Genomic DNA, 25,111 nt, shown 5'->3' with positions numbered 1-25,111 from the left:
TGGTACCTTTTCCCTCTTTGGTAATTTGTTTTAGAAAAATTGTCAATAATATTGTATTAGACAAGGTACCTGATTTATTGACTAAGATTTGGGGGAAATTTTTTTAAAACATAAAAATGATAATTGGTTTATAAAAATATGAGATGTTGATGACTGTTACTAGTACTACTACTACTACTACTACTACTATTGCTATGGCTACTACTACTTATACCACTACCTTATCTATCATAACTTTGGGTTGGAATAATAATCCTTTTGGTTAATTTTGCTTATTTCTTTCCATAAGAAAGAGAATGAAAGAATTAAGTCTCCTTATTGTCTAAAAACAAAACAAAACAAAACAAAAACAAAAACAAAAACATAAAATAAACTAGTACTCGTTTAATTTGTCCATTATTTCAGGCATTTATAAATCTACTTCAGAAAGAAACTAAGACCTTCTAATAGATGTAATGAAAGTCAGTGGATAACTACTAGTTACTTCTTTGTCACTTAAAAGGATTTTATTTTTTTTTCTATCTTCGCATTTCATCTTCTAGTAACAGTATGAAGCTTACAATCCATGTCAAAATTGGTTAACACCCGTAGGAGCAGTCATACTGGGAAGACTTACTTGCCACTTTATACTTAATAGTGTGTGCCATTCTGGGAACTAATCATTAAGAATCTGTCAAAAGTTAGAAAGAATAATTTTTTGTGAATGTGAGAGCTATTATAAACAGATTGCTGAAGAATAGTGCCAGCTATGAACATAAAGATAAGTATAATTATTCATATTTGCAGATAGCTTACAGATTAAAAAGTTGGTTTTTTTAACATACATTTTATTATTTTATACCACACCCCTTTAGGAAGACTTTATTATCCTTATTTGATGGTTAAAGAACGTGAATTTCAGGGCGATAGTGACTTTACCAAAAACACATGGCCAGTTTGTATACAATGCCATGAATTTTGAGAGGAAGTTTTAGAAATTATATTGAAGAAATTTCTCCCAAAAATTCAATGGGAAGAAAGCAGAATTTGGAGATTTTCACTTTAGCTATTTTACCAAAATATAGAGGTCCTCAAATTCCATCTTTCAAATCTTTGGGCAAGATGTGTTGTAGAATTGAATTTTTAGATTTAGAAAATAATATTGGCCACATCATGTATATTATGCAATATCACATGAAAGGTTACTTACCTTCCTGTCAAAACACCTACAAGTTTACTGCATTTAAAACATGAGTATTTCCTCATTTCCAATTATCTAAGCAAAAGGTTCCAACTAGGGTCTTTTTCTTGTATTTCAACTTCTTCATTAATGGCTCAAACTTAAAAAACATGCTCATTTCTCTCTGATCTTCAAAACAAACATTTTCTCTTCCCTCTCCGCTTTCCCATCAGTTAGCTTCATGTTCTCACCTCTCCTTCACAATGAAACTTCTTAAAAAGTATCTACTATGCTAGACAGATAATTGTCTCTCAGTAGGGAAATTCTTCTCGTCTTCTTTAATGTTAGATTTGGGCCACCAAAAATAAGACATATTCCTTGCCAATGGGACATAACAGAAATGGTGAGTACAGTTACTTGACAGTATGTTTTAACTGAAGAGATCTTTCCTTCTCTGATATCTCCCTCCTTCCTATTTGATGCAATGTGGACAAAATAATTGGAGTTCCCACATCTATCTTGTACTGTGACATGACTTCAGCAATAGAAGCAATAAATGGTAAAGCAATGAGATAGAACATTAAATTTCCAATACCTTGGGGTTTCTAATATATTTAAATCCACTATATTCAAATCCTTACCTCACATCCTTCCTCAAGCTACTCAAATTTGGCTTGCACACATACCATGTAACTGATACTACTTTCACCAAGGTCCATCCATAACCTATCACTATACTCAATAACACTCTTTGATGTTATCAATCATTATCTCAGTCCAATACTTTCCAACATTTTTTTTCAAATCATAGTACACATAAGAAATGATATTTGTACTCACAGTGGGGTAACAGACAAAACTGCTTATGGCTGGAAGTAACCAGCCTGAGGAGTGCCTCTGACCACCCCAGGCCCCACATGGCCTTCTGAAAGCATAAAGGATCAATGTCATGATAAAACATGTAACCAATTAATAGCATACTATCATATTTTGGGCATTTCAGTTCTAGACATTTCAGTCTCTTGTTTTTAAGAAAGATTTCTTCCCTTAATATTCTTGAAATGTTTTCCAAAGTACTCTTATAGTCCTCACCAGGGGTTATTTCAACTACTCCTATGATTTTAATTAAAATCCACATGCTTTATCAGCATGTAGAGTCTCAAGTCTATATAACATCTAATTTCTTTTTCTTGAGAACCAGACAGCAGATATTCATCTTCTTTCACAGCATCACCTAGTTAGGAGTGAGTTAAATTTATTATATTTACCCCAACATATTTGTCTTATTTTTCTAAGCTCAGAGAATGTCACCACCATACGCTTAGTTCCTCAAACAAAAACCCTCAAAAGTCATCTTTTAACTCTTCCCTTTCCTTCTCCTTGATGTCTCATATCCAAGAGTTCAAAAGTAATCTATTCATTCTTTTGGAGCACGTCATCCCTAACTCAGAAAAAAGAAGATTATGACTTACGGTTAAATCAATCATCATGCATTTTTTAAAATGTATGTAAAAACATTTTTCAACTATAAATCACTATAAAATATTGATGATATGTACAAAGAACATGAGGTATAGTGGGTACATAAAGAGACACAGAGTCAAAAGTATTAAGTTAGAGTACTGACTTGACTATCTAGTAGGCTAGGAAATCATTTATATTTGAGACCCTGTTTTCTCACCTGTAAGCACTCCATTTGTTCACGCATTCAAAGTGCAGTTACTGGGTTCCTATGTGTCAGGAAATGTGTAATATGTTGGGGATACAAAGATGAAAAGATGAGTAAGACATTCCCTTTCTCTCAAGGAAGGAAAGCAAACATGCAAAATAAATTGTTTGAAAGCATGCATCCTCAGTGGAGGCAAAATTGCCCTGAGGGTGCAAAATTTGTTTGGTTTGGTTTGGTTTGGTTTGGTTGAGGTAGGAAAAGGAAAAAAAAAAACTACTCCTTTTATGTGTAAAGCACAGATGTACATACAGTAGTACTTAAATCAGTATATGGAAGATTGGTGATATCAACTGAATGCCAGTTCTGGGCTCAGCACATTATTCTTCATTATCCCATTTGTCCCTCACAAGAGACTTATAAGACAGACATTATTATTCCATTTCACGGTGATAAAAAGAGGCTTAGAGAGGTTAAATAATTCAGTGAGTCTACTGGCTGATATTAGAAATATAAGTTCCACAAGGCAGAGGTCCTATGTGAATAGGCCACTATTCTATTCCCAGTGTGGGCCAATAATATCTGTTGCATGGATGAATTATTGTGAGTTAGGAACACTTGGAGAAGTCCAGAAGCTCATGATGTGTTAGATCCCAATCCTGTTTTCATAATCCTTACGTTATTAAAGGTGGCTAGTGCATGGCCTTAGAATGGATTGATGGGCCTAGGGATGAATAGATGATTAGAATGGGACAGTGAGAGGAAGAAAGATGAAAAGAGAGAGAAAAAAGAAGGTGGGCGATACCCATTCTTCCTTTCTGTAAGAGTTAGTGTGAGAATTCAATTAACAAATTTATAAATAATTTAAAAAAAAACACACACAACACAGAGAATAACTAAATGCAAGGTACCTGATAGAAGTTTCATTAGCAAAAACATAATATGTGCCCTGATGATTCTCCCATGTATCCAGTTCATGCATTTTTGTGTCTCTTAGAGTCAAACTGTTATCTTTCACACTGCTTACAGGACCAGCCTTGAGTTACAATGTTCATGAAACACAGCTGGAACTTGGATGAACAATCATTTACTAGAACTTTCCAAAAAAGAAAGAGTAGCTGAATAATAACTAACAAAAGTACACACAAATAAAGGACTATAGTTCTATAAGAAATACAATCATACTGTCATCACATTAGCAAAGAGCTATTGTTTTTAAAAGGAACATCTAATTTTCTTTGAATTTACTCTTTGTGTAAGACCGTGTGTGATTATATTAAAATTACTGGTAATAGATGAGTCTGTATCACATTTAAGTAAGTCATAAGGAATTATTTCAATTACATATGGAATCCTGACTCCAACACATTTCAACTGTATGTCCTTGAACAAGGTCTTTAAGCTCTAAGCTTCAAATTCTTAGGGTAAAGTGGGACACCTATCCACTCAGGATTATGAAGAGTAATGAGAAAAATACACATAAAGAACCTAGCATAGTTCTTGAAGGTTGTTAACTTCTTTTAAACTCTCTAATTCAATAATTAAATTTCTCTCTATATACATTGTTTCAAGTTGAGACTTTAGTAATAAAGATGAGATGGGACAAATATAGAATGCATTCCAATTTTCCCTAACCTGCAAGATATTTATATTATCTTATTTTCTGGTTTACTCAAGTTACATATATAAAACAAACCTACTTTGTTTATCATTTGGCTTTACTCTAAGTTGACTAAATTTCTTTTTTAAATAAAATTCATAGAGTAGTAATCAATATATTTTAAAATTATCCTTGCATTATTTATTTAAGCTATGCTTTTTGGTCTCTATGGCAATCATAGATCAACACAGGAACTTAATAATTATTGATGCAGATCTATATTATATGAAATCAAGTACTATTTGAGCTTCAAATTAAAGCTTTTGAAGACTTTTGTTTCTGGTCCACAAGGAACTAAACAAATTTTATGGAAACATTTTGGTTCATTTGTGTCTGGTACATTTAGTTACTTGCCAATGCCTCAAATTCATTTTATACTAGTTCCTAGAAAAAGATGTGGTTTGGGTGTGTGTGGGAGTGTGTGTGTGTGTGTGTGTGTGTGTGTGTGTGTGTGTGTGAGAGAGAGAGAGAGAGAGAGAAAAAGAGAGAGAGAGAGAAAGCATGACAGAATGGGATCTAAATATCAGACATGCTATTAAGAAGCTAATTAGCAGGTTATTTCCTTCTCTCTAAAATGGAAGAGTTTTGGAGAAAATTAAAATTAAGATAATTCACATAATAAGTTTAGCAGAGTGTCTAGAGAACTGACAAATACTTAACATTTTTAGCGTTTACTTTCACTGTCATCACTATAATTTTCTGTATTAGATATATGTCAGTAGTTCCTTCAAACTGGCCTGTGAAACAAAAATGTGATTCTTAACTTACTAAATTGGAACCAACTATGCAAAGACTATGGCAAGAATCACAAGTCCATAGCATACAATACTTTTAAAGAGCATACCATATCCTACTGTAGAAAGACCCAAGTGTTTCATTCTATTTTTCACAAGTTCAGCAAGCTCTTGTCTTTCTGACCTCCTGTAGAGGTTCAGTCGCTGCTGGGTTATTTTCTCAGCTGTTTTACCAGAGTGTTTTGGACCTTTTCTGCTCAGTCTTCGTGCCCACTGCATGCTCTTTCTCCGTAGTAAGGGATGGTCTGACTGGTCACTGGAGGTTGAGTTGCGGTGGTTGCTTCGGTGATGACTTTGATCTTTGGAGTCTTTGGTGTCTTCCCACTCTTCTACGCTGATGGATATCTGAGACTTTAAAGGAAATGGATATTGATAATTAGATATTTTAGAAACAGTTGAAATTTGGAGATAGGCTAATAATTTTGCCAATAACTTGGTATCATTATATATCTCATGAGAGTTTTCCCAGAAAAAACAAAATCATAATCATTGATTCACTTTGCTGTTATTAAAAATATTATTTGAAAATACACTGAACTTATATATGAAGCAGATAAAATAGCTTTGCATCTCCAGTATACGGTTTTATGAAAAGATTTAACTTTTCATGCATCCTGCTATAAAATGACTAGCTCGCATAGAGATGTTTGGAACCATAAATAAACAAAAAAATAATTTAAATTCAAATAAAGTCAATGTAATGGACTTTTCTAAATCTACAAATGTATTTTATATGAAATTTAAATAAAGATTATGAAAATTGTTTTACTTCTGGAATTAATATTTTAAAAGGGTTTTAAATTATTGCTCTTTCTAAAGATGGCATTGGGATGAAACTTTGTAAAATGTGATTTTTAAAAATTCACTATTCTGAGCCAGAAGAAAATAAAAAGCACTTTTTAATTCATACATTAGTTATTCACCACATAAACCTTTTTTTGATTAAAACATTAAAACATATTTCAGGAACCATTCTCAGTATCCTAAGTGAAAAATGTAAATATTAAATTTCACAAATGCATTCGAGAATCACACAAAAACACTTAAATCAGGCTATTCTCCAGAGGAAGGAAAAACAATGAACGAATTCAGAAAGTCTATTTTAATTTACTTCCATACTACTAAATCTGATTTTAAAGTAAGAAGCTTTCCTTTGATTGTAGGCCCTTAAAAAATAAGACCTTCCTGTTTCAAACTGTTGCTTTTCATACCAGAAAGTTAAATGAAATGCAATATAGTTCAAAGCAGGAAGTCTTACTTAACTAAAACCATGCAAATGCAAATGGACAGTTTCCTGAATTATACTGTGCATAACACCAACATTCATGAATCTGCCAACTCTGTTTCCCTTCTATTGACTAAAGTTTGAAATTCAGCTCTAATATGCATGTTTTGTTGGCTTGTAAAGTAATAGAGTTTAAATTACCAATTTAACTAAGGTCAAGAGGTAGATCCAATAAAATCCTTTAAAAGTGAATATAAATTATGGAGTCTCGGTCAATGATTTGCATACAATTCCTACTGGCAAGCTATGAAACTATCTCACACTTAAATTCAATGAAAAATTTAAATATTCTTCCCTACTTCTGTTTAAAAACAATATGGAATATTAAAAACAGTTTAACTTTCAAGTCTCCACAGTAAGAGAGCATTTTATTAAATATTTTTAGAAAATATTTGAGATATAGAATTTAAACTGCAAGTATTAGAATGTAGACAGCTGCATGGTTTTACAATAATGGGTACCTTTATAAGTCTTAACTTCCTCTAGTCTCACATATCTGATAATATACTGAAAACCCTCTTCTGTGAAAGTAAAATATATACACCCTTGAGTAATATCTACCATCAGTAAAGAACATCGATCTTTGTTCAGTAGTTTCAGTTTTTATGTACTCTATAGCAAAAATGAAAACATTCATATTTAGACATTTGTCTTGCAGAGTTTAGTTAATCACAATTTTACATTTATTTGAAGTGATCTTTCTAGTCATTGGTTTCTGTGAGTAATAGTTTGATTTCCTACAAATATGTGGAAATAGTAGCCTTGCCAGTCCCATAATTCAAGTAGAGGATGAAACACTATCTGTCTTTGTGAATGCTTTTTCTTAGTTATGTATATGAGGAATTGTATCAAGTAAGCATCTAAAAGATGAAATGAAGCCTATATGTGTATTAGTTAAACATTACTGAATACCCTATTCATCATTGTTTTGAACTTCCTTAAGAAAAGAATAACATGATTTATACATACAATCTATAGGATTCAAGAAGTCTTTTTGTCAATTAATAAAATAAGTATCATTTCTTTGTATATTTTACTGTAAGTACAGAAAAAAGTAATTAGAAGGACGTTAGGGTTAATTTTAAGAAATGAACTGACAACACATAGATTGTTATCTATTTGGAATTTGTAGGTCCTTCTCTCGCCCTTCCATATGACATAATGATTATGTATAAGATTACAAATTTGAATATTTTGAATACTTCCTAACTTTGTTCCTACAACAAAACTGCTTAATCACTATGTAAAATGAGAATAATAATACCCATCTTCTACCTCAAGAAATGCCCTTCAAATTCCTATAGTACATTAATGTATAAAGAAAAATGCGCCAAGTATAAATTTCCACATATAACAATGTTAATATTTCAAGTTAAAATGATTATTGACAATATCAATTTCAATGGTAATAAACATTCGTTTTCTATTCCTAGGTATGGAATATTGTGTATGCCTGTGTGTTTTTTTAAAAAAGGTCCATTTATAAATATACTTTCTTGTTGTCATTTCATCATCTGATTTGACTCTATTGTGTTTTGAATGTGACACACTATGATCTAATGGAAATAGTTTGCTGGGAGACACAGAAGTGCCTTTGATCATAGGACCTTTTCCTGAATTAGAGTCAGAGTGATACATTGTTTAAAAGCAAGTGTGCTAGCCATCGCAGAGATCTGGATTTAAATACAATGTCTCACCACTTAATTAGCTCAGTGCTCCAGGTTACATAAACTCTCTAAATTTATCCCCATTTCCCTATCTGAAAAATAGTAATTATATTTTTACTTTGCCCACCGTGTTTTTTCAGAAGATCTAAGAGATAATACTTGAAGAGAGCAATATTAATGTAGTGCCTGTCTCAGCAAATGCTTACTAAATGTTAGTTAATATTATGCCTCATGATCTGGCATGAAGAGACAGTAAAAGAGAGAAAAGAAGAAGAAACAATTATGAGGGATTATAGAAAAGTGAGAAATGGGTACGAAAAAGACAGGGAATTAGTCATATTTGTGATGCAGTTTTCTCTATCAGTGACCATATTTCACAAGAAATCAAGGTGCTAGAACAAACCCTTGGGGGCAAAGATTCCTTGGTTAAAGTTTCATGAATTTGAAGATGAGAACAATATATAACCGAAAGTGGAGATGTATTGCCCTACCCTGCTTCTATAAATTATTCTTCACCATTTCTATGAATAATGAGAGGAATCTGGTTTGATGTTTCTGTATTTTAGTTACACAGAAGACTGATATAATTATTAATGTGAAAAATCAAGACTTAATACTAATGCTTATGAGAATGAAAAAAAGACATTTTCATATTGCTATGGTCTGAACTGAATGTTATGTTCAAAATACGTTAAAATCTTAAAATTTGTTAAAAGATTAACCCCTACAGGTGATGGTTTTAGTAGGCCATAGGTGTGGAGTCCTCATGAATGGGGTAAATGACCTTAGAAAAAAGACCCCAGAGAGATCCCTTGAGCCTTCTGCCCTGTGGTTAAACAAATGATAAATCTGCAGTCAGAAGGGGGTCCTCACCTGACCATGTTGCCACCCTGATCTCCCACTTCCAGTCTCCAGAACTGTGAACAGTTTCTGTTGTTTATAAGCTACCCAGCCTATGGTGATTTGTTATAGCAATTTGAATGGATGAAGACATATTTTATATGAAATGCTTTCAGGAGCATATTTGTACAGTTCAATGAGGAAATAAAAAATTCATAAATCTAATCAATAATTTTCATATAATTTTAAGGCATTATTATGTTTAAAGTTATATTATTCTCCAAATAGGTATCAAACTTAATATGGTTTTTTAAAAAGGCTAAAAATAGTTCTTCACAAGAGTAAGAATTGGCAGCTTTATAAATGAGAAAATGTTTCCTATGCCTAAAATTACTTTTAATTACTTTCATTGTTTTCAGAAAGTCAGGAATTGTCAGGATCACAATAAATATCAAACATTCTTTTCCACACTCTACACACACACACACACACACACACACACACACACACAAACACACTCCAAAATGACCTAATTCAACTTCCTCTCAACTTTTTTATTGAAGTTATTCATGTCATAAGGTTATTGAGCAGTCTGTGGAATAAAGTGGTATTTTAAAATAAATCAATTCACTCAGTAGTTTGAAAGTGAGTGTTTGTACTCTGGATTCATGGCTCCCTTAAGAATAGATTTATAGGCTTTAAAACAGCCTTAAACTGTGCTATTTGATTTATGACTGAAGAAATTCTGAATTGTTGCTAAAGAAAACAGACAAAAATGAAACCACTAAAGATATGCTAGTTTAATATTTATTTACTTATTTATTATTTCAAGTTTTATATATATTTAATTCTGGTTGGTTAATATATATGGTAAAATTGGTTTCAGATGTAGAATCTAGTGATTCATCACTTATATACAGTACCCAGTGCTCATCACAACTAGTGCCCTGCTCAATACAATACCCATCACCCATTTAGGCCATCCCCCCACCCACCTCCCTCCAACAACCCTCAGTTTGTTCCCTATAGTTAAGAGTCCCTTATGGTTTGCTTCTCTCTCTCTCTTTTCCCCCTTAATTTAACATTTTATAAAAGAACTCCTATCTAATGTTTTCCATTAAAGGAAAGTTAAATTATAAGAATGTTTGAGACATCATCTAAATTAAATCCATATGCACTTAGGCTAGTGAGTTTGTGTCCCATGGAAGTTTTTTTGAGTTAAAAAACAAATAATTCATACAAAGATGTTTCTGTATTTTCTATAAAGGCTCCGTTTATAAGTTTACTTAGTCTGTGATCTAAGTAGAGATAGAAAATAACTAGTTACATTGTATTTAGATGTACTGTTTTATTTGTTTATTTATTTATTTATTTTAAGAGAGAGAGCACAGGACTGAGACAGGGCTAGAGGGAGAGGGAGAGAGACAATCCCAAGCGGACTCTCCACCCAAGATGGAACCACATGTAAGGCTGGATAACAGGACCCTGAGATCATGACCTGAGCAGAAATCAAGAGTCCAACACTCAACAAACTGGGTCACCCAGATGTCCCATATTTAGATGTATTTTCAACATATTTTCAGAATCATAGATATAATTAGTGAATAAACATATTATAGTCTAAAAAATTCCAAATTTGGAATCAAATAGTAGGTTGTATTTTCAATCCCATCTAACCAATACTTCATGACTTCATATAAACCAACTGAGCTTCCTGAAAAATAGTGACAATTTTCAGAATTCTCATGACAAAAATAAACAAAACTTAAGCAATCTGTAGTAAGACTCCAACATAAATTCTAAAGCCAAATAATCACTCAAGAATTTAGGTTCAAAATAATAGCTTTTTCTTTTTAAAGCCAATCACTTGGTGGAATAACAAAAATTATTTCAAAATCTTGACTTTATTCTCCATGTCTAAAAATCAGATATTTCATCTATGTAATTCTCTTTGGTAGCTTTCAACTTCATCTATTATTCTGTGACTATGAAGTTGTCACTCTAAGTACGTAGAACCCTCATTAACTTGCCATTCCAACTCCATAAGTTTGAAAGTCAAATTTAATTTTACGTCCAAGTGAAAAGAAATTCCAAGTTCTCTATTTAGAGATAATGCTAAGTAATCCTCAAATTTATGCTAGTTTTCTACTACTGTTGATCAGAATATATCTCCCTCTTTTCTCTTTTTTTTCTCCTCTCTTTCTCATTCCCTCTTCTCCCACTCCATAAACAGTACCCAGCTTTTTGTTATTACCCCTAAAAGAAAATCAGACCTAGTCAATTACTTTTACACTTATGAGTTAAATCTCTTTTTAAATTTTTGTTCTAGATTTACACATTAGGTTGCATATTCGCACATCCTTGGCAATCTGGTTTTGTGTATGTGTGAGTGCATGTGTGTGAACGTATGTGTGTATGCATATTTAATTAAATCTTTGCTTTCTTTGGTCTTCGTGGAATTTGAAACATAGCTAATTTATTGTCTTGGTATTATTTCTCACATTGGTGATTAATTTTTTTTCCCTTGAGCCTTCAAAACTGTCACTCAGAAACAGCTAACATACAGAGATTTCAACTGTCTACTGCCTTTGGACTTTCCTAGAGCTTTAAACACAAAAAACAGTACTTTTTTCTTCCTTCTTTAGGCTCTTGAATACTATTACTAACTAAATGGTGGCTGCCTTCCCTTAGATTTTAAATAATTAATTTAAATAATTTATCTGTGTTAATAAGTTGAGAAGGGAGTGTCATCCTCATTTTTAACTGGTTGTATTATTATGTAGAAGTCCTAAAAAAGTGATTCATAAATCTGTAGATGATGGAGAGATGAAATATATGTTACTTATTTTATGTTTCACTACATGTTCAGGAAGTTATGCTCCAAAAGAATTACTTGAGTTCTCGAATTTATATGGACTAATATCTGGGGAACAGGTGTGAGAAAGGATGTTAAGGGTGCAGGATAATGGTGGAAGAAACATAAAGTTGACAGAATTTATTGATATGGACTCATGAAGTAGAGTTTCTTTTTGGATGTTGTACCTTGGGGAGTTAGAAAGGGTTCTAATCGTTCATCTGGTTGGTTGGCTGTAACAGGTACCAAAAGGTGGTCCATAGCAAGCAAGTTGGACATACAGGACCTAACTCATTTTAATATAAAGCAAGGGACTGAAGCCTTGAGATTGGAATTTGAGAGTAGATTTGTCATTTAAGACCTATTCATCCACAATAAGAGGGTCTAGAAGGCATTCCTTTTACCACAACTGTAAGAAATAAATTTGTGAACTGAGTTCCAGTATCCTTGAAGAGTTCAACGATCACTCTTCTCTCTAAGGCCACACCTTAGAGTGGTAATTGCAGTCACTCAGTTGGGAAACCTAAATGAAATGGGAGCAGATCAATGAATCCCAAGGAAGCAGGGGCCAAGTAGAGGCAATCAACTGTCCAAGGCAAGGTGAGTGAACATGGTTGTTATAATGGACAGCAGAGCCAAAGCAGCAATCAGAATATTCCAACTTGTGCAGACCTATGGCATTAGCTAATTGGTCATTGTGTTCCTATAGGTAAAACAGATAGGAAAACTACTAAAATTTTACCTAATCTGCATAAGCATAAAGCATCTAGATCAAGTGAACAAAACTCTAACCTGAATCATAAAAGTAGAGTAACAACCTTTCAAATAATACCCAGATTTTAGCAAGTTTAAAGAACCAAAACACTTCAGTGAAAGAGAGGCTTATTCCTTTTGTGGAAGGATTCAGTACACTGCCAAAAATCTATACCATTAATCTTTTTTCCAGCCTTCCCCAAAGGGTCATATGACCTTTCACCAGGGTAACTGTACACTGAAGAAAAAGAAACAATCAGAACTTTTAGAGACTAGTAGACACTAGTTTTGAAAAGGGACTAATTCCATGGACACTCAAAACATCACTTTGGTCCACCAGTTAAAGTAGGAGCTTATGGAGGTCGTGTGATCAATACCTCAGGTCTGTGTCACAGTAGACTCAGTAGGTCCCAGAACCCATCCTGTGGATATTTTCCCAGTTCTGATCCCAGCTGGCTCCCTGACCATACTGACCTATAAGTTGGGAAAAGCCAAGTAGAAGCCACTAGAACTGCTTCTATCTAAGAAAATATTAAACTAAAAGCAACACAGAATTCCTACAGGGATTGCAGAAATTAGTGCCACCATCAAGGACTTGAAATATCTAAGTGTAGTGATTTCTACCACATCTCCACTCAATTCACCTATTTGGCCAGCGCAGAAGACAGATGGAGCTTGGAGACTGACAGTGGATTATCCTAAATTGAAGCATGTGTTAACTCCATTTGTAGCTGCTGCACCCAATGTGGTTTCATTGCTTGAACAAACTGACATTCTCTAGTACCTAGTATGCAGCTTTTGATCTGGTAAATGTCTCTTTATCCAACCACATCAATAAGGAACACCAGAATCATTTTGTGCTCAGCTGCCAAGGTCAGCACTACATCTTCACGGTCCTACCCTACTGGTATATCAACTCTCCAGCTCTATGCTTTACTTTCGTTTGTAGAGAACTTTACAATCTTTCCTTCCTACAAGATAGCATGTCAGTCCATTACAGTGATGACATTATGCTGATTGGACCTCATAAGCAAGAAGTAGTAATGATCCAAAACTTACTGATAAGACATTTGCAGGTCACAGGATGGAAAAGAGATCTGACAAAAATATAGGGGACTCTTACCTCAGTGACATTTCGAGGGGTCCATGGGGGGATGGCAAGATATCCCTTCCAAGGTAAAGAATAAGTTGTTGCATCTAACCCCTCCTACAACCAGAAAAGAAGCACAACATCTAGTGGGCTTCTTTGGATTTCAGAGGCAACATATTCCTCATTCAGGAGTGTTACTCTGGCCCATTTACTGAGTAACCCAAAACCCTGCCAACTTTTAGCAGAATCCATACAAAAGAAGGCTCTGTAAGAGGTTCAGGCTGCCTGGGTGGCTCAGTGGGTTAAGCCTCTGCCTTCAGCTCAGGTCATGATCTCCAGGTTCTGAGATCGAGTCCCGCATCGGGCTCTCTGCTCGGCAGGGAGCCTGCTCCCTCCTCTCTCTCTCTCTGCTTGCCTCTCTGCCTACTTGTGATTTCTGTCAAATCAATAAAAATCTTAAAAAAAAAAAAGAGGTTCAGGCTGCTATGTTAGCTGCTCTGACACTTGGGCTTTGTGTTCTAGTAAAACCAATGGCGCGTGCAATGTCACTGGCAGATGGGAATACTGTTTGGAGCCTTTGGCAGGCCCTAATACATGAATTGCTGCACAGGCTCTTAGAATTTTGGAGCAAAGCCCTGCCATCTTCTGTGAATGGTTACCTTCTTTGGGAACAAAGGAGCTCCTTTAGGGCTCTTTTAATATTATCATACTCTGTGATTTAGGTCAATGGAAAACTGCAAGAACACAATCGAGATAAAACTACTAATGGCCCAGACCATTTGTATGAGTTTGGGGCTTTTGTTAAAGTGGCCCTATGTGCTAGGTCTCTGATCTATCTGTGTGTTTCATACTGAATGGTGTGTAGAGATATCAGTAAGGATCATGACAGACACTAAGTTCAGGCAATGAGTCTTACCCTATGACCATCAGTTGTATGCCTCAACCAGGTATCGATCTCCATCCCATACAGCATTTAAGGGAAGAACTGATATTCTGTGTATTATACAGGCCTATTACATGGTTGCTTGTGTGGAGGAAGATCAGTGGCCACGCTGAGGTCCACACCTCTGAAAACAGCTCACTAAGATGCTACAAAATGCTGCTTCTGCTGCTATGCGTCTGTAACAACAGACTCTGATCCCCACAGTTAGAAGTAAAAGTACTCATGGGCCTGTGTGGCATAGCTAAAGGGTTAATTCAAAACTCAGTGAAGACTTGGGTTCTAAATAAATAAATAAATTCAATGAAGCAACCACTGCCATCTGGGAGACCCATAATTCTAATGAAACTCATCAGAGACTCTCTGGAAGAGGAGACGTATAACCATGAGGAGGGTAGAAAGGAACCCCCAAGGGGCTAGCCACCAAAGACAGAATTTGGGAATTAAGTCTTTTTTTTAAGGTGGAGTGATAATATCAGCATCAGAATTGTTATTATTATACATTTTGTAATTACTTTTTTTGTAGGTGTCAAGATACTTTTTTACTCTTCTTATCTGTTGTAATCCATATACCGATGTGTGTCTAATAGATCAGAATAAAAGTCTGGCCCAAATTTAGACTGAATTCATCATTAATTTGTGGTTTATAAGGAAACTAATAAGTGGTTTTCCTTAACCAATTCATTCATTTCATGTCTAGAAATAATGACATGTAAGAATATATTTGTTTTCTACATAAAATACCCTTTTGGGTTGTCTATGTTTAGGTTTTCTTATATATACATACTTATATATGTGTGTATAAAGAATAGTTTATATACCTGAATAGATTTAAACTCTAAAACCGACTTACAACAAGCAAATAATCAATAGGAAAGCACTGAATAGCCACACAGGCTTAACAGGCCCAGAAAGGTATTCCAAAGGTTTATGTTATTAAAATCATACTTTCATTGCCACTTTTGTCCTCTTCACAGTTCAGTTTTTTAGTTTGTTTTGTTTTAAATTTTATTTTATTTTTTTTTCTGTGTTCCAAGTTTCATTGTTTGTGCACCACACCAACTGCCCCATGCAATAGGTGCCCTTCATAATACCCACACCTAGGCTCACCCAACCCCCCACTCTCCTCCCCTCCAAAACCCTCAGTTTGTTTCTCAGAGTCCACAGTCTCTCATGGTTTGTCTCCCAGTTTTTCCATCATTTTCTAGAATTACAGGAATATACAGCCTAAGGCAATGTTTTCAACCATGGGTATACATGTATGAGGCAGATCCTACACACTGTAGGGTAAGTCAGGGACGGTATCATTCTATCATCTCCAGTATTTTACATTCCAGAAAAAAATGACCTAAGCATACGAGTTTATGGAAAACTATTACTGTGATTCTAATAAGCATATAGCACAATATCGCCATGCCCCATGGTGTTTAAACACATACCACACCACACACACACACACACACCCCTCTTTTCTGTTGAGAATTACTTCCCTAAAGCATATGCAGTTATAGATAAATGAGCTAGTGGAAAGAAAATTTCTACGCTATATGTAATGTCTTAATTAAAGAACAAACACAATGTAAGACTTGGCAGTATAAATATGCAATTTCATCTTTAAGAATCTATACAAAACAATATTATTGATCTAAGTATACTGTTGCATGCACATCACTACTCCTTTATAAAGACCTAGACGACCCAAATCAACTTTATAATTTTCCATTTGGTTCTGATTGTTTTGTAGACTTTAGCAGCCATTCAACAAGGAGCTGTGAATGAAGACTTAATTTACTTCCTACGGCAATGCAAAGTGAAGGAATGATCTCCACGCAGTTTAAGATGTTAAGTGGACAGAAAGCCATGACTATGCAGTTAAATTAAATCAAACAGATTGGATGCATTTAAACAGCTTCTTGCTAATAAGTATGCCATTGAGATTCTAATTAAGTTAGAGTAAGTAAAAAATGCAAGTAAGAAATGTCTTCCTGGGGATGGAAATGTACAAGATAAGGATCAGAGCCAGAAAGCATTTTATTTTATTTTATTTAAAGATTTTATTTATTTATTTGACAGAGAAAGAGATCACAAGTAGGTAGAGAGGCAGGCAGAGACAGAGGGGGAAGCAGGCTCCCCGCTGAGCAGAGAGCCTGATGCGGGGCTCCATCCCAGGATCCTGGGATCATGACCTGAGCTGAAGCAGAGGCTTAATCCACTAAGCCACCCAAGTGCCCCAGAAAATATTTTAAAAGAATTGTAAAATAAGGTAAGAAAAAGATTCAAGAGTAAAATTTCTGTAAGAAAGTGGAAGAAAATGACAAATGAGCTCAGACTTATGGAGTGTGTGTGTGTGTGTGTGTGTGTAAAATAGAGTGCATTTGAGGTTAGTGAATATACTTATGTTTGAAAAATGTCACAAGGTATTTATTCAAATTACAAGACTCATACTATTATATTATTTATAAATATAAGCGTATTGAAACAAATGTTTTCTAAGGGAATACCATCCAATCAAAATTATATAGCACAGAAAATTAGTGAAATAGGATCTATGTTACTCATGTAGTTTGCCCCAGAATTGTTTGCCATTAGCTATCTGTGAACAATTAACACATATTTGCCCTTTTTTATAACCTGTGAAGTGATAGGTGTGCCTGGGTGGCTCAGCCATTAAGCGTCTACCTTCCGCTCAGGTCATAATCCCAGGGTTTTGGGACTGAGCCCCGCATCAGGTTCCCTGCTCAGCGTAGCTCAACTCGCCTTGCTTGTGTTCCCTCTCTCACTGTCTTTCTCTGGCAACTAATAAATAAAATCTTAAAAAATAAAAGGATTTGTGAAGTGGTAATTATATGTTCCCTATTTTGTCTTTACTTTGCTATGTGTTGAGAATAGACCATTTTACACACAGGTAGTAAAAGGAAGAGCCAACATTTAAACCTAGATATTCTGGTACCAAGTCCATTGCTCATTTGGTCAGGCAGAATAATTGAATAAATGATTTGTACCAGGAACAGGGACAGAAGGAGCATCAATAAAGAATGGCCAGACTATAGAGTAGTTTAAAATCCAGCAACAAGAAATTTGACTTGATATAGTAGGCATCAAACACCCACTATATGCATCATGCATCATGTGAACAAAGTAAGGAATATGGTCATTAATCTGTCTGTTCTATGTAAAATATTGAAGGGAAGAGAATTTAGATATAGTAAATCCACCAAGATGTACTTAAATTCAAGAATAGGCGTGAAATTCTGATGTTAGCTTTCTGAGAAATCTTTCTTGTATGTTTACTGATGCATTCCCAAGCATCTAGGTGGGTGCATTTGATGGCTAGTGGTGCTCGATAAATATTTATAGTTCTAGTAGATAATAAAATAGAGAGGATCTGGCAGAAAATGAGTATGTTCTTCATTTTTAAAACTTAGGACAGAAAACACAAACTTGCTATCTATCAACATAGAGGTGATAATTGAAACCACAAGACATAGCAAGTGTTCTGAGATCAAGTATAGAAAAAGACTGAAAGACTACAAAACACAACTTCAGTAAATGCCTGGTTAGTATTCAAGTGTCATTCCCCACGTTGATTCTCAACCAAAGCATCTGAGGATCTCAAAACAGATGGTAGAAGAGAGATGTAGTTCAGAAATCAGTAGAGGCTGCTACAGTGAGAACTAGTGATTAAAAGAATCTCTGGTGTCAGATAATGATAAATTCTAAAAACCACGTCTGCGGCTTCCAAAGTTTTTGGTATTGGTCAAGTTAACTTGTCTACATCTCTGCTTATTTCAAAACAAGAATAATATTGTCCGCCATATTGGCTTCTGGTTAGGATTAAATAAAATAATATAGTGCTGAGCATTGTGCAGGCATCAAGCTTAAGGCTCTGGGTGAGACTGATTGTGATGAAGCTTAGCCTACCTTCAGGTGGTTAACGGAGTACTTTCTGGAAACTAAAGATGAAGTCCAGTCCTAGAAGGGAGACAAAGGCAGACTGCTGCAGCTACTTGGAGTCTTGGGCTCCAGAGCCAATCCCAGGGACAATGGGTTAGGGAGAAGCCTTCAGATGAAGATCACATTGGCACCATCTAGAAATGAGCTGTTATAGGCAGAAACTGAACAGTAGAAAGAAGGGGGAAAGTTTAAGAAATAAATCAATAGAAACAGGTCAAATAGGTAAAGAAAGTAACTCATAATATGAAAACTGAGGATAAGAGAATTTTAAGATGTAGGAGGTAATGAACCGTACTAAAGATTATATGATGTTTAAACAAATAAAAACTAATTTAAAATGCCAAGGATTTTGGCTTAAAGATTTCTACTGACTGAAGAACAGGTAAGTATAGCAGTGGAGAAAAAAACTGCCGAAAACACGGATAAGGAATAAAATTGACAGCATATATGAACTTTTCTCAGAGTTAACAAGAGTAAGATAAGAAAAAAAAAAAAAAAGAATAATGGGGCTCCTAACTGCAAAGCATGCAACTCTTGACCTTGGGGTCATGAGCTCCTTAGTGGGTGTAGCAATTACTTAAAAATAAAATAAAATCTTTAAAAAAGAAAAAGTAGGAGAAAAAGGAAATTTTTTCTTGAGAACTGGGGAAAGGTCTATATTCAAAGGTAAAAGGAGAGAGTTGATGGAGAGGGGAAAAAAAAAACAAAACCTAAAACCAAGAACTAGAACTGGAAAGGATGGAAATTGTAGACGCAATTGGAATTACAAAGATAAATGTCTAAAAATTACAAAAATTACAAAGATAAATGTCTATCCAAACTACAATTAGAGGTTTTTCTTTTCTTCATAAAACGGATTGTAAGAAAGGTTCTTATATTGGAAAACTCAAATTTCTCAGTAAATTAGAGGGGAGGCACTTCGCTTACATAAGGAACTGGCTGAAAGATGTGGAGACCTAAAATAATAGCTATAAGAAAGAAATCAATTAGTGGGAAAAAGTTCCAAGAGTCAACTTGCAATTGGCTGCCATGATTCAGAAATGAGCCAAACTTTTGCCTTCCTGTATCTGAGATTGTAAGTTAGAGACAAGAGGTGACAGGGAAGTGTAACAGCTGAATAAAAGCAAAGAGCATTTGAATCAACACATAGAACTGCAGCATAGCCCAACTTACATCTAAAAGTTTCATTCCACTTCCTAATGTAAAGCTATGAAGTTTTTAATCAAATGAAAATTCTGTTCTTTCTGGAGCATAGAGTGAACCCCAGCAAGTGTTTCTACCACTGTGGACCAGGTCCGGACTTATACCTGAGAATCCCTTTAGGAAAGACAAGGTGAAGTAACTTTGCTTGTGACATGTTACTAAAATATTTTATGAAAAAAACGCATGCCAATTCAAGGCACTTGAGGTGTATTTGTGCAGCTGGTCAGGTCAAATACTGGTATAAATTAAAAATTAGAAATATATGTTGATCTCATTATAAAACATGTTCTAAAAAAAAGAAAAACTCTAAAATAAATTCCTCAAAATCAGTATGTGCCAGGGATATGTTCTGTTTTTATCTAAAATTTTAATTTCCTTAACCTGCAGGCACCCAGGGTAGCTGAAACCCCTAAGCAGCTTCGTGCCAAACAAACATTACATTTCCAGTGTGGACCATGATGTGAAATAGGTCAGACAGCACTCTTCTAAAGCTTTAATCGTGCAGCCCAAAGGGAAACTTCCTTGGTGAATATTTAGTAAATTCTGAAGGATTCAAGATATAATAAAACAAAATAATATATTGAAAAATATAATAGAAGTATAGCTCATAAACAATTAACTAAATAATTTAAGATGTTTAAAATAATTTAATGAACAAAATTTGTGATGTAGGCAACAGCCATTATATCAAAAATGTGGGTATTATGAATATAGAATTTTTCTCCAAAATCCAACAAGCTCAAAAACAGACCTGTACTTTTCTTTTTCTTTTTTTTTTAATTTTATTTTTCTTAAATCGAAGTGTACTTTTAGATGGCAACTTGGGCATATAAGCTTTCCACTTAATGGGCTAAATTCTACCATTGTTTTGACATTCAAAATGCAATTTTTAAAGTGTTTATATTTGTAATGGTTTCATCAATTATATTTATGCTTGGGAGTCTGTGTTAAGTGCTAAGAACATAATGACAATTATTTATCATGGTTTATATGAAGAAAATGGAAAATAAGATTAAAAATACAAATCTCATGAAGATAGTATCATGGTTTCAGAAATATAATGTGTGTATACACACACAATATATTGTTAAGAATATTTTTTTTTATTGTAACAAATCAATTATTAACCCAGGTCAATATTATTAAGCACTAAACTGACAGCTTCTTCATGACAATAAATTACAATTATTGAAGAGTAAATTAAATGCTAAAAAGTATGCTAGAGAAAGCACAAATCCTATTGTTCCTAGACCCCTTTCTAGGGTCTAGACTATCTTAGTCTTTAATTCTAAAGCTTAGATAGGAAGCGTAGGAAAAGATGTGTTTCATATCACCTGACTGTCAGCACTTTTTTAGTCTCAGTTGATTACATTGAAGGTGGGCACCTCACTCAAGGACAGACAGAAAATCACAGCCGGTAAGTGACTAGCAGCAAGTAACAACATGACTGGACAAATATACAAACATAATGTGAAGACAAACAGGTAAAATGAACTTGCAGTATTATTGGGAAAATACAGATATGCTAACTTGAAAATAGAGTATTTAGAACACTTCAGTTTAATTAATTTGTTTTATTTTAACATCTGAAGTACTGAATTTAATTGTTAATACTCTTTCCCTTTAAAAGCATTGAATTTACATATTAAACTATTTGAGGCAAGGGAGACAAAATACTTACTTGTGATGCTATTTCTCGAGACTGACACAAAGGGAGGAAAAAAGAAACACACAAAATACAGTTTAAACAATGACTAAATACATACATGAAACAGTCAGCAACAAGGACAAAATATGACAAGTCCCCATTTAACACTTATAATACAATTAGGTGTTTCATTATTTATTACAGGGCTTCTGAATAAAATTAGATAAGGAATAAGTTGTTATTTTAAAAGTCTAGCAGAAAGTTCCTGTTAGATTATTTTTTGTCTGGTTAGTAAAATTGTCTCTGAAGGCTTTGATAGAAAGAAAAAATAGTACTGGTAGGGAAAATAAAACAATTGATAGGAGCTTATAAAGTTCATGAGAGAATATTTGACAAATTATTGGCATTCAATAACCATTATTAGCATTAATATTTGTAGTGTGCTAAAATCTGGATCGCATATAAAACTTAATACTCACAAAAATTTAATACTTTTAAATTTAGATATTGTCATAAGATATAAACTTGTTTATAGATATATTCTGAGCTCTCACATTGGCTATAAAGTCTAAAATTTGACCTTTCCAGTCACCATATAACCCTTAAATATTGAGAGGCAATACAAATCATGCTATCTTAGCCTTTAATTCTAAGGACTAATATTCTATTCGTTTTTCAATAGGTAGAAATAAAATTTTCAGTTATATTCTTTGGTGTAACATAACTCAAATTTAACAAGTTATCTAGCTCTCTGTTTATACAAATATAAAAAACACATATAAACATTTGATTATAGGATCCTTAAAACTGTTTATCTCAGGATTCTTAACACATGGCCCAAGAGAATAATAACATTGCTCTAGTGAATAATGACAGAGAATGAGCAGCTAGAATTTCAAAACTATCATATCTTAATCCTTTTTAAAATAATTTTATTAACGTGATTTTGTAAAAAAGATAAGCTTACTTCAGTAATACATTTAAAAAGACTATGTTCCAGTTGAATAGTAAAGAGTTAATGATTGGTAGATAGGACAATGATTATTTCATTATATCACATGCTTTAAAGTTTTAGGATTTATTATTATGAAAGTAACCAACAATCACAGTAACATATTCCACAAATTTACTGTGTACATTGAAAAGATGTTGGTACTTTAATATGCTTTTAAATGATCTCTAATTTCTAGTAAAATTTTCAGCGATTATAGAACACCTCAAGCAAATGTAACTTTCAATACACTGGAAAACTGGAGGTAAATACAGTTCCACATTTTCTTACCAAAAAACCATAGGAACAAATATACTTATTAATTTAAAATTTATCAAATTTTGGAAAGACAGTATTATACCATATCCTGTATGGTAGTCAATGTCCCTAGTGGGTCTCGGGGAGCAGCATTTCATAATTAAAAATAATAATATATCTGCAACAAAAAGTAAGAATATTCACTTTAAGTGGAGCAATATTAAAATTTCACATATAAAATGAGGTGAAATAAATTAGTGAGCTTTTTGGATTTCAGAATTGTGGATAAAGGATTATGGACAGAAGTATAGTCCTTCTATACAGCACGAGTCCTCACACCTCCATACTTTGAACCAGGAGATTCTGATGTTTATTTTTTGCTTATTTTTTATTATTTTATTCTAATGTTTATAAAGATTTTCTTAAACTGACATACATAGATGATGGTAGAAGCTCTGGGAAGGGGATATAGAACCAGGTAAAAAGGGACAGGACCCAGCTGTACCCTACTACCCAGCTATATCCATGGACTGATTTTTTTTTTTTAATTTATTTATTTGACAGAGACACAGCGAGAGGGAACACGAGCAGAGGGAGTGGGAGAGGGAGAAGCAAGCTTCCCGCTGAGCAGGGAGCCCAATGTGGGGCTCGATCCCTGGACCCTGGGATCATGACCCGAGCCAAAGGCAGCTACTTAACCACTGAGCCACCCAGGGGCCCCTCCATGAACCGACTTTGAGTCCCTGTATGCACCTCCACTATATTCTTTATGTTTGTATGAATTCTCCTTCCACCAATATTCAGCCCCCTGAAAAACTGAGATTATATTTCCAGGTCTTTGGTACATTTTATAATTTCAATTATAAATATTCTTTATCATCGTCTGTCCTCTCAAAGATGTCTGCCTGAAGAATGTAGTGTTTCCCCTACTCCCACAGACAAAGCTAAATAACTTTTTTTTCTATACATAGACCATGAGAAGATGCTGAAGACAGACTAGAAAATAATATGGCATGAAATCCTGCATCGGCCTTTAAATTGTATTTTTTTAAACTCCATGAAATAAAGGAACAAGGCCTAGTTTTTACCTGTGTTTATTCCTACCATGTTCTGATGTGAAATGTCGGCACTTAATAAAAAAATTATCCACAGAATAGGACAGATTTTAATACTTGCAATGTAATCTGAAAAAAATAATCAATGTCTAATGCAACTACCATATGACTATAAATTATTAGTTGTTTTATTAGCTACAAATACACTGTGATGTCAGAAAATGTTACGATTTGTTTTGAAAAATAGAAGCATCTAACATAATCATTTTTATTTCCCTAGGACACATCTACTTTTATCTCTTTCAGCTGGTTATGTAAGTCTTTATCTTGGTTTTTCTGTAATAGGTTTAATTTAATTTTATTTTTTTCAGTTTCTGCTTTCATCTATTCATTTCACACTCTGGAAGAAAAGAAATTAATCTTTTCCACCTGATCCAGTACCTTTGCCATCTCTCATCATTTCAAAATTGTTCAAGTGTAATTCTGGTTAGATCCAAATTGAGGGCATATTATGACTAAGTACAATTTACAGATGATCTATGCAGGAAACATGGCTACTAGTCACTTCTTGCATGAATGTTTTTGTTCGTGGTGGTGATAACATATTCATGAAGTTAATAACTTTGTTATTTTTATAACTGCTTAATTATACCTGTTCTTAATTCACCGTGAGATCTCTAGCAACTGTCTAAACATTCCTTAAGACATTGAGATATGCAAGATACTCTATAGACTTCATCTTCCTGAACAAATCCCTCTGAAACTTTCTAACCCATTTCAGGTTACCCTGATGTCTGAGGGTCTTTTCACTGTCATCATAGGGATTTCCTTGGCTTCATATTTGTTGCCTGGATTTCATAAAGTGTCTGGTTTCCTCCATACCATGATTCCTTTTTCAGTGTATTCATTCTTTTTGGTGGGAGTAGTTTCCTCAGAAAGCAGGCATGGTAGAGCGTTTTTGGAGGCAATGCTGAAATATGATTTATCTTACTCTTACACAAGTTTGATAGGTTTGGCTGAATATAGAATTATAGTTTGGAAATATTTCCTCAAGATCTTGAGGGCATTGCTCCATTGTCTTTTGGCTTACAGTGTTGCTGTTGAAAAATCCCAAATATATTTTGCATGTGATCTATCCCTGCTCTCTTCCTCCTGCATCTTCTTTCCTTCAATATTCTGAAATACTATGATGCTGTGTCTTGATGTTAGTCTGTTTTAATTCATTATAATGGGCACTTGGTGACCCTTCCCCTTTGGAAATTAACACACTACTATTCTGGGATTATTCTTAAAT

The 25,111-nt window shown here is 34.1% G+C and overlaps 1 protein-coding gene across 1 annotated transcript in view; it reads right to left on the bottom strand.

The window, feature by feature from the left end:
• Positions 1–25,111, bottom strand: part of KCNT2 (potassium sodium-activated channel subfamily T member 2) — a 344,033-nt gene that overhangs the window by 20,884 nt on the left and 298,038 nt on the right. Inside the window, exon 25 of the mRNA XM_059414103.1 lies at positions 5,330–5,630. Within this exon, the coding sequence (XP_059270086.1) occupies positions 5,330–5,630 (301 nt within the window). The remainder of the gene's footprint in view (positions 1–5,329; positions 5,631–25,111) is intronic.

This window comes from Mustela nigripes, chromosome 10 (assembly GCF_022355385.1).
Source record: "Mustela nigripes isolate SB6536 chromosome 10, MUSNIG.SB6536, whole genome shotgun sequence".
In the NCBI taxonomy this organism is placed as follows: Eukaryota; Metazoa; Chordata; class Mammalia; order Carnivora; family Mustelidae; genus Mustela; species Mustela nigripes.
This window is presented reverse-complemented; position numbering and strand designations above follow the sequence as displayed.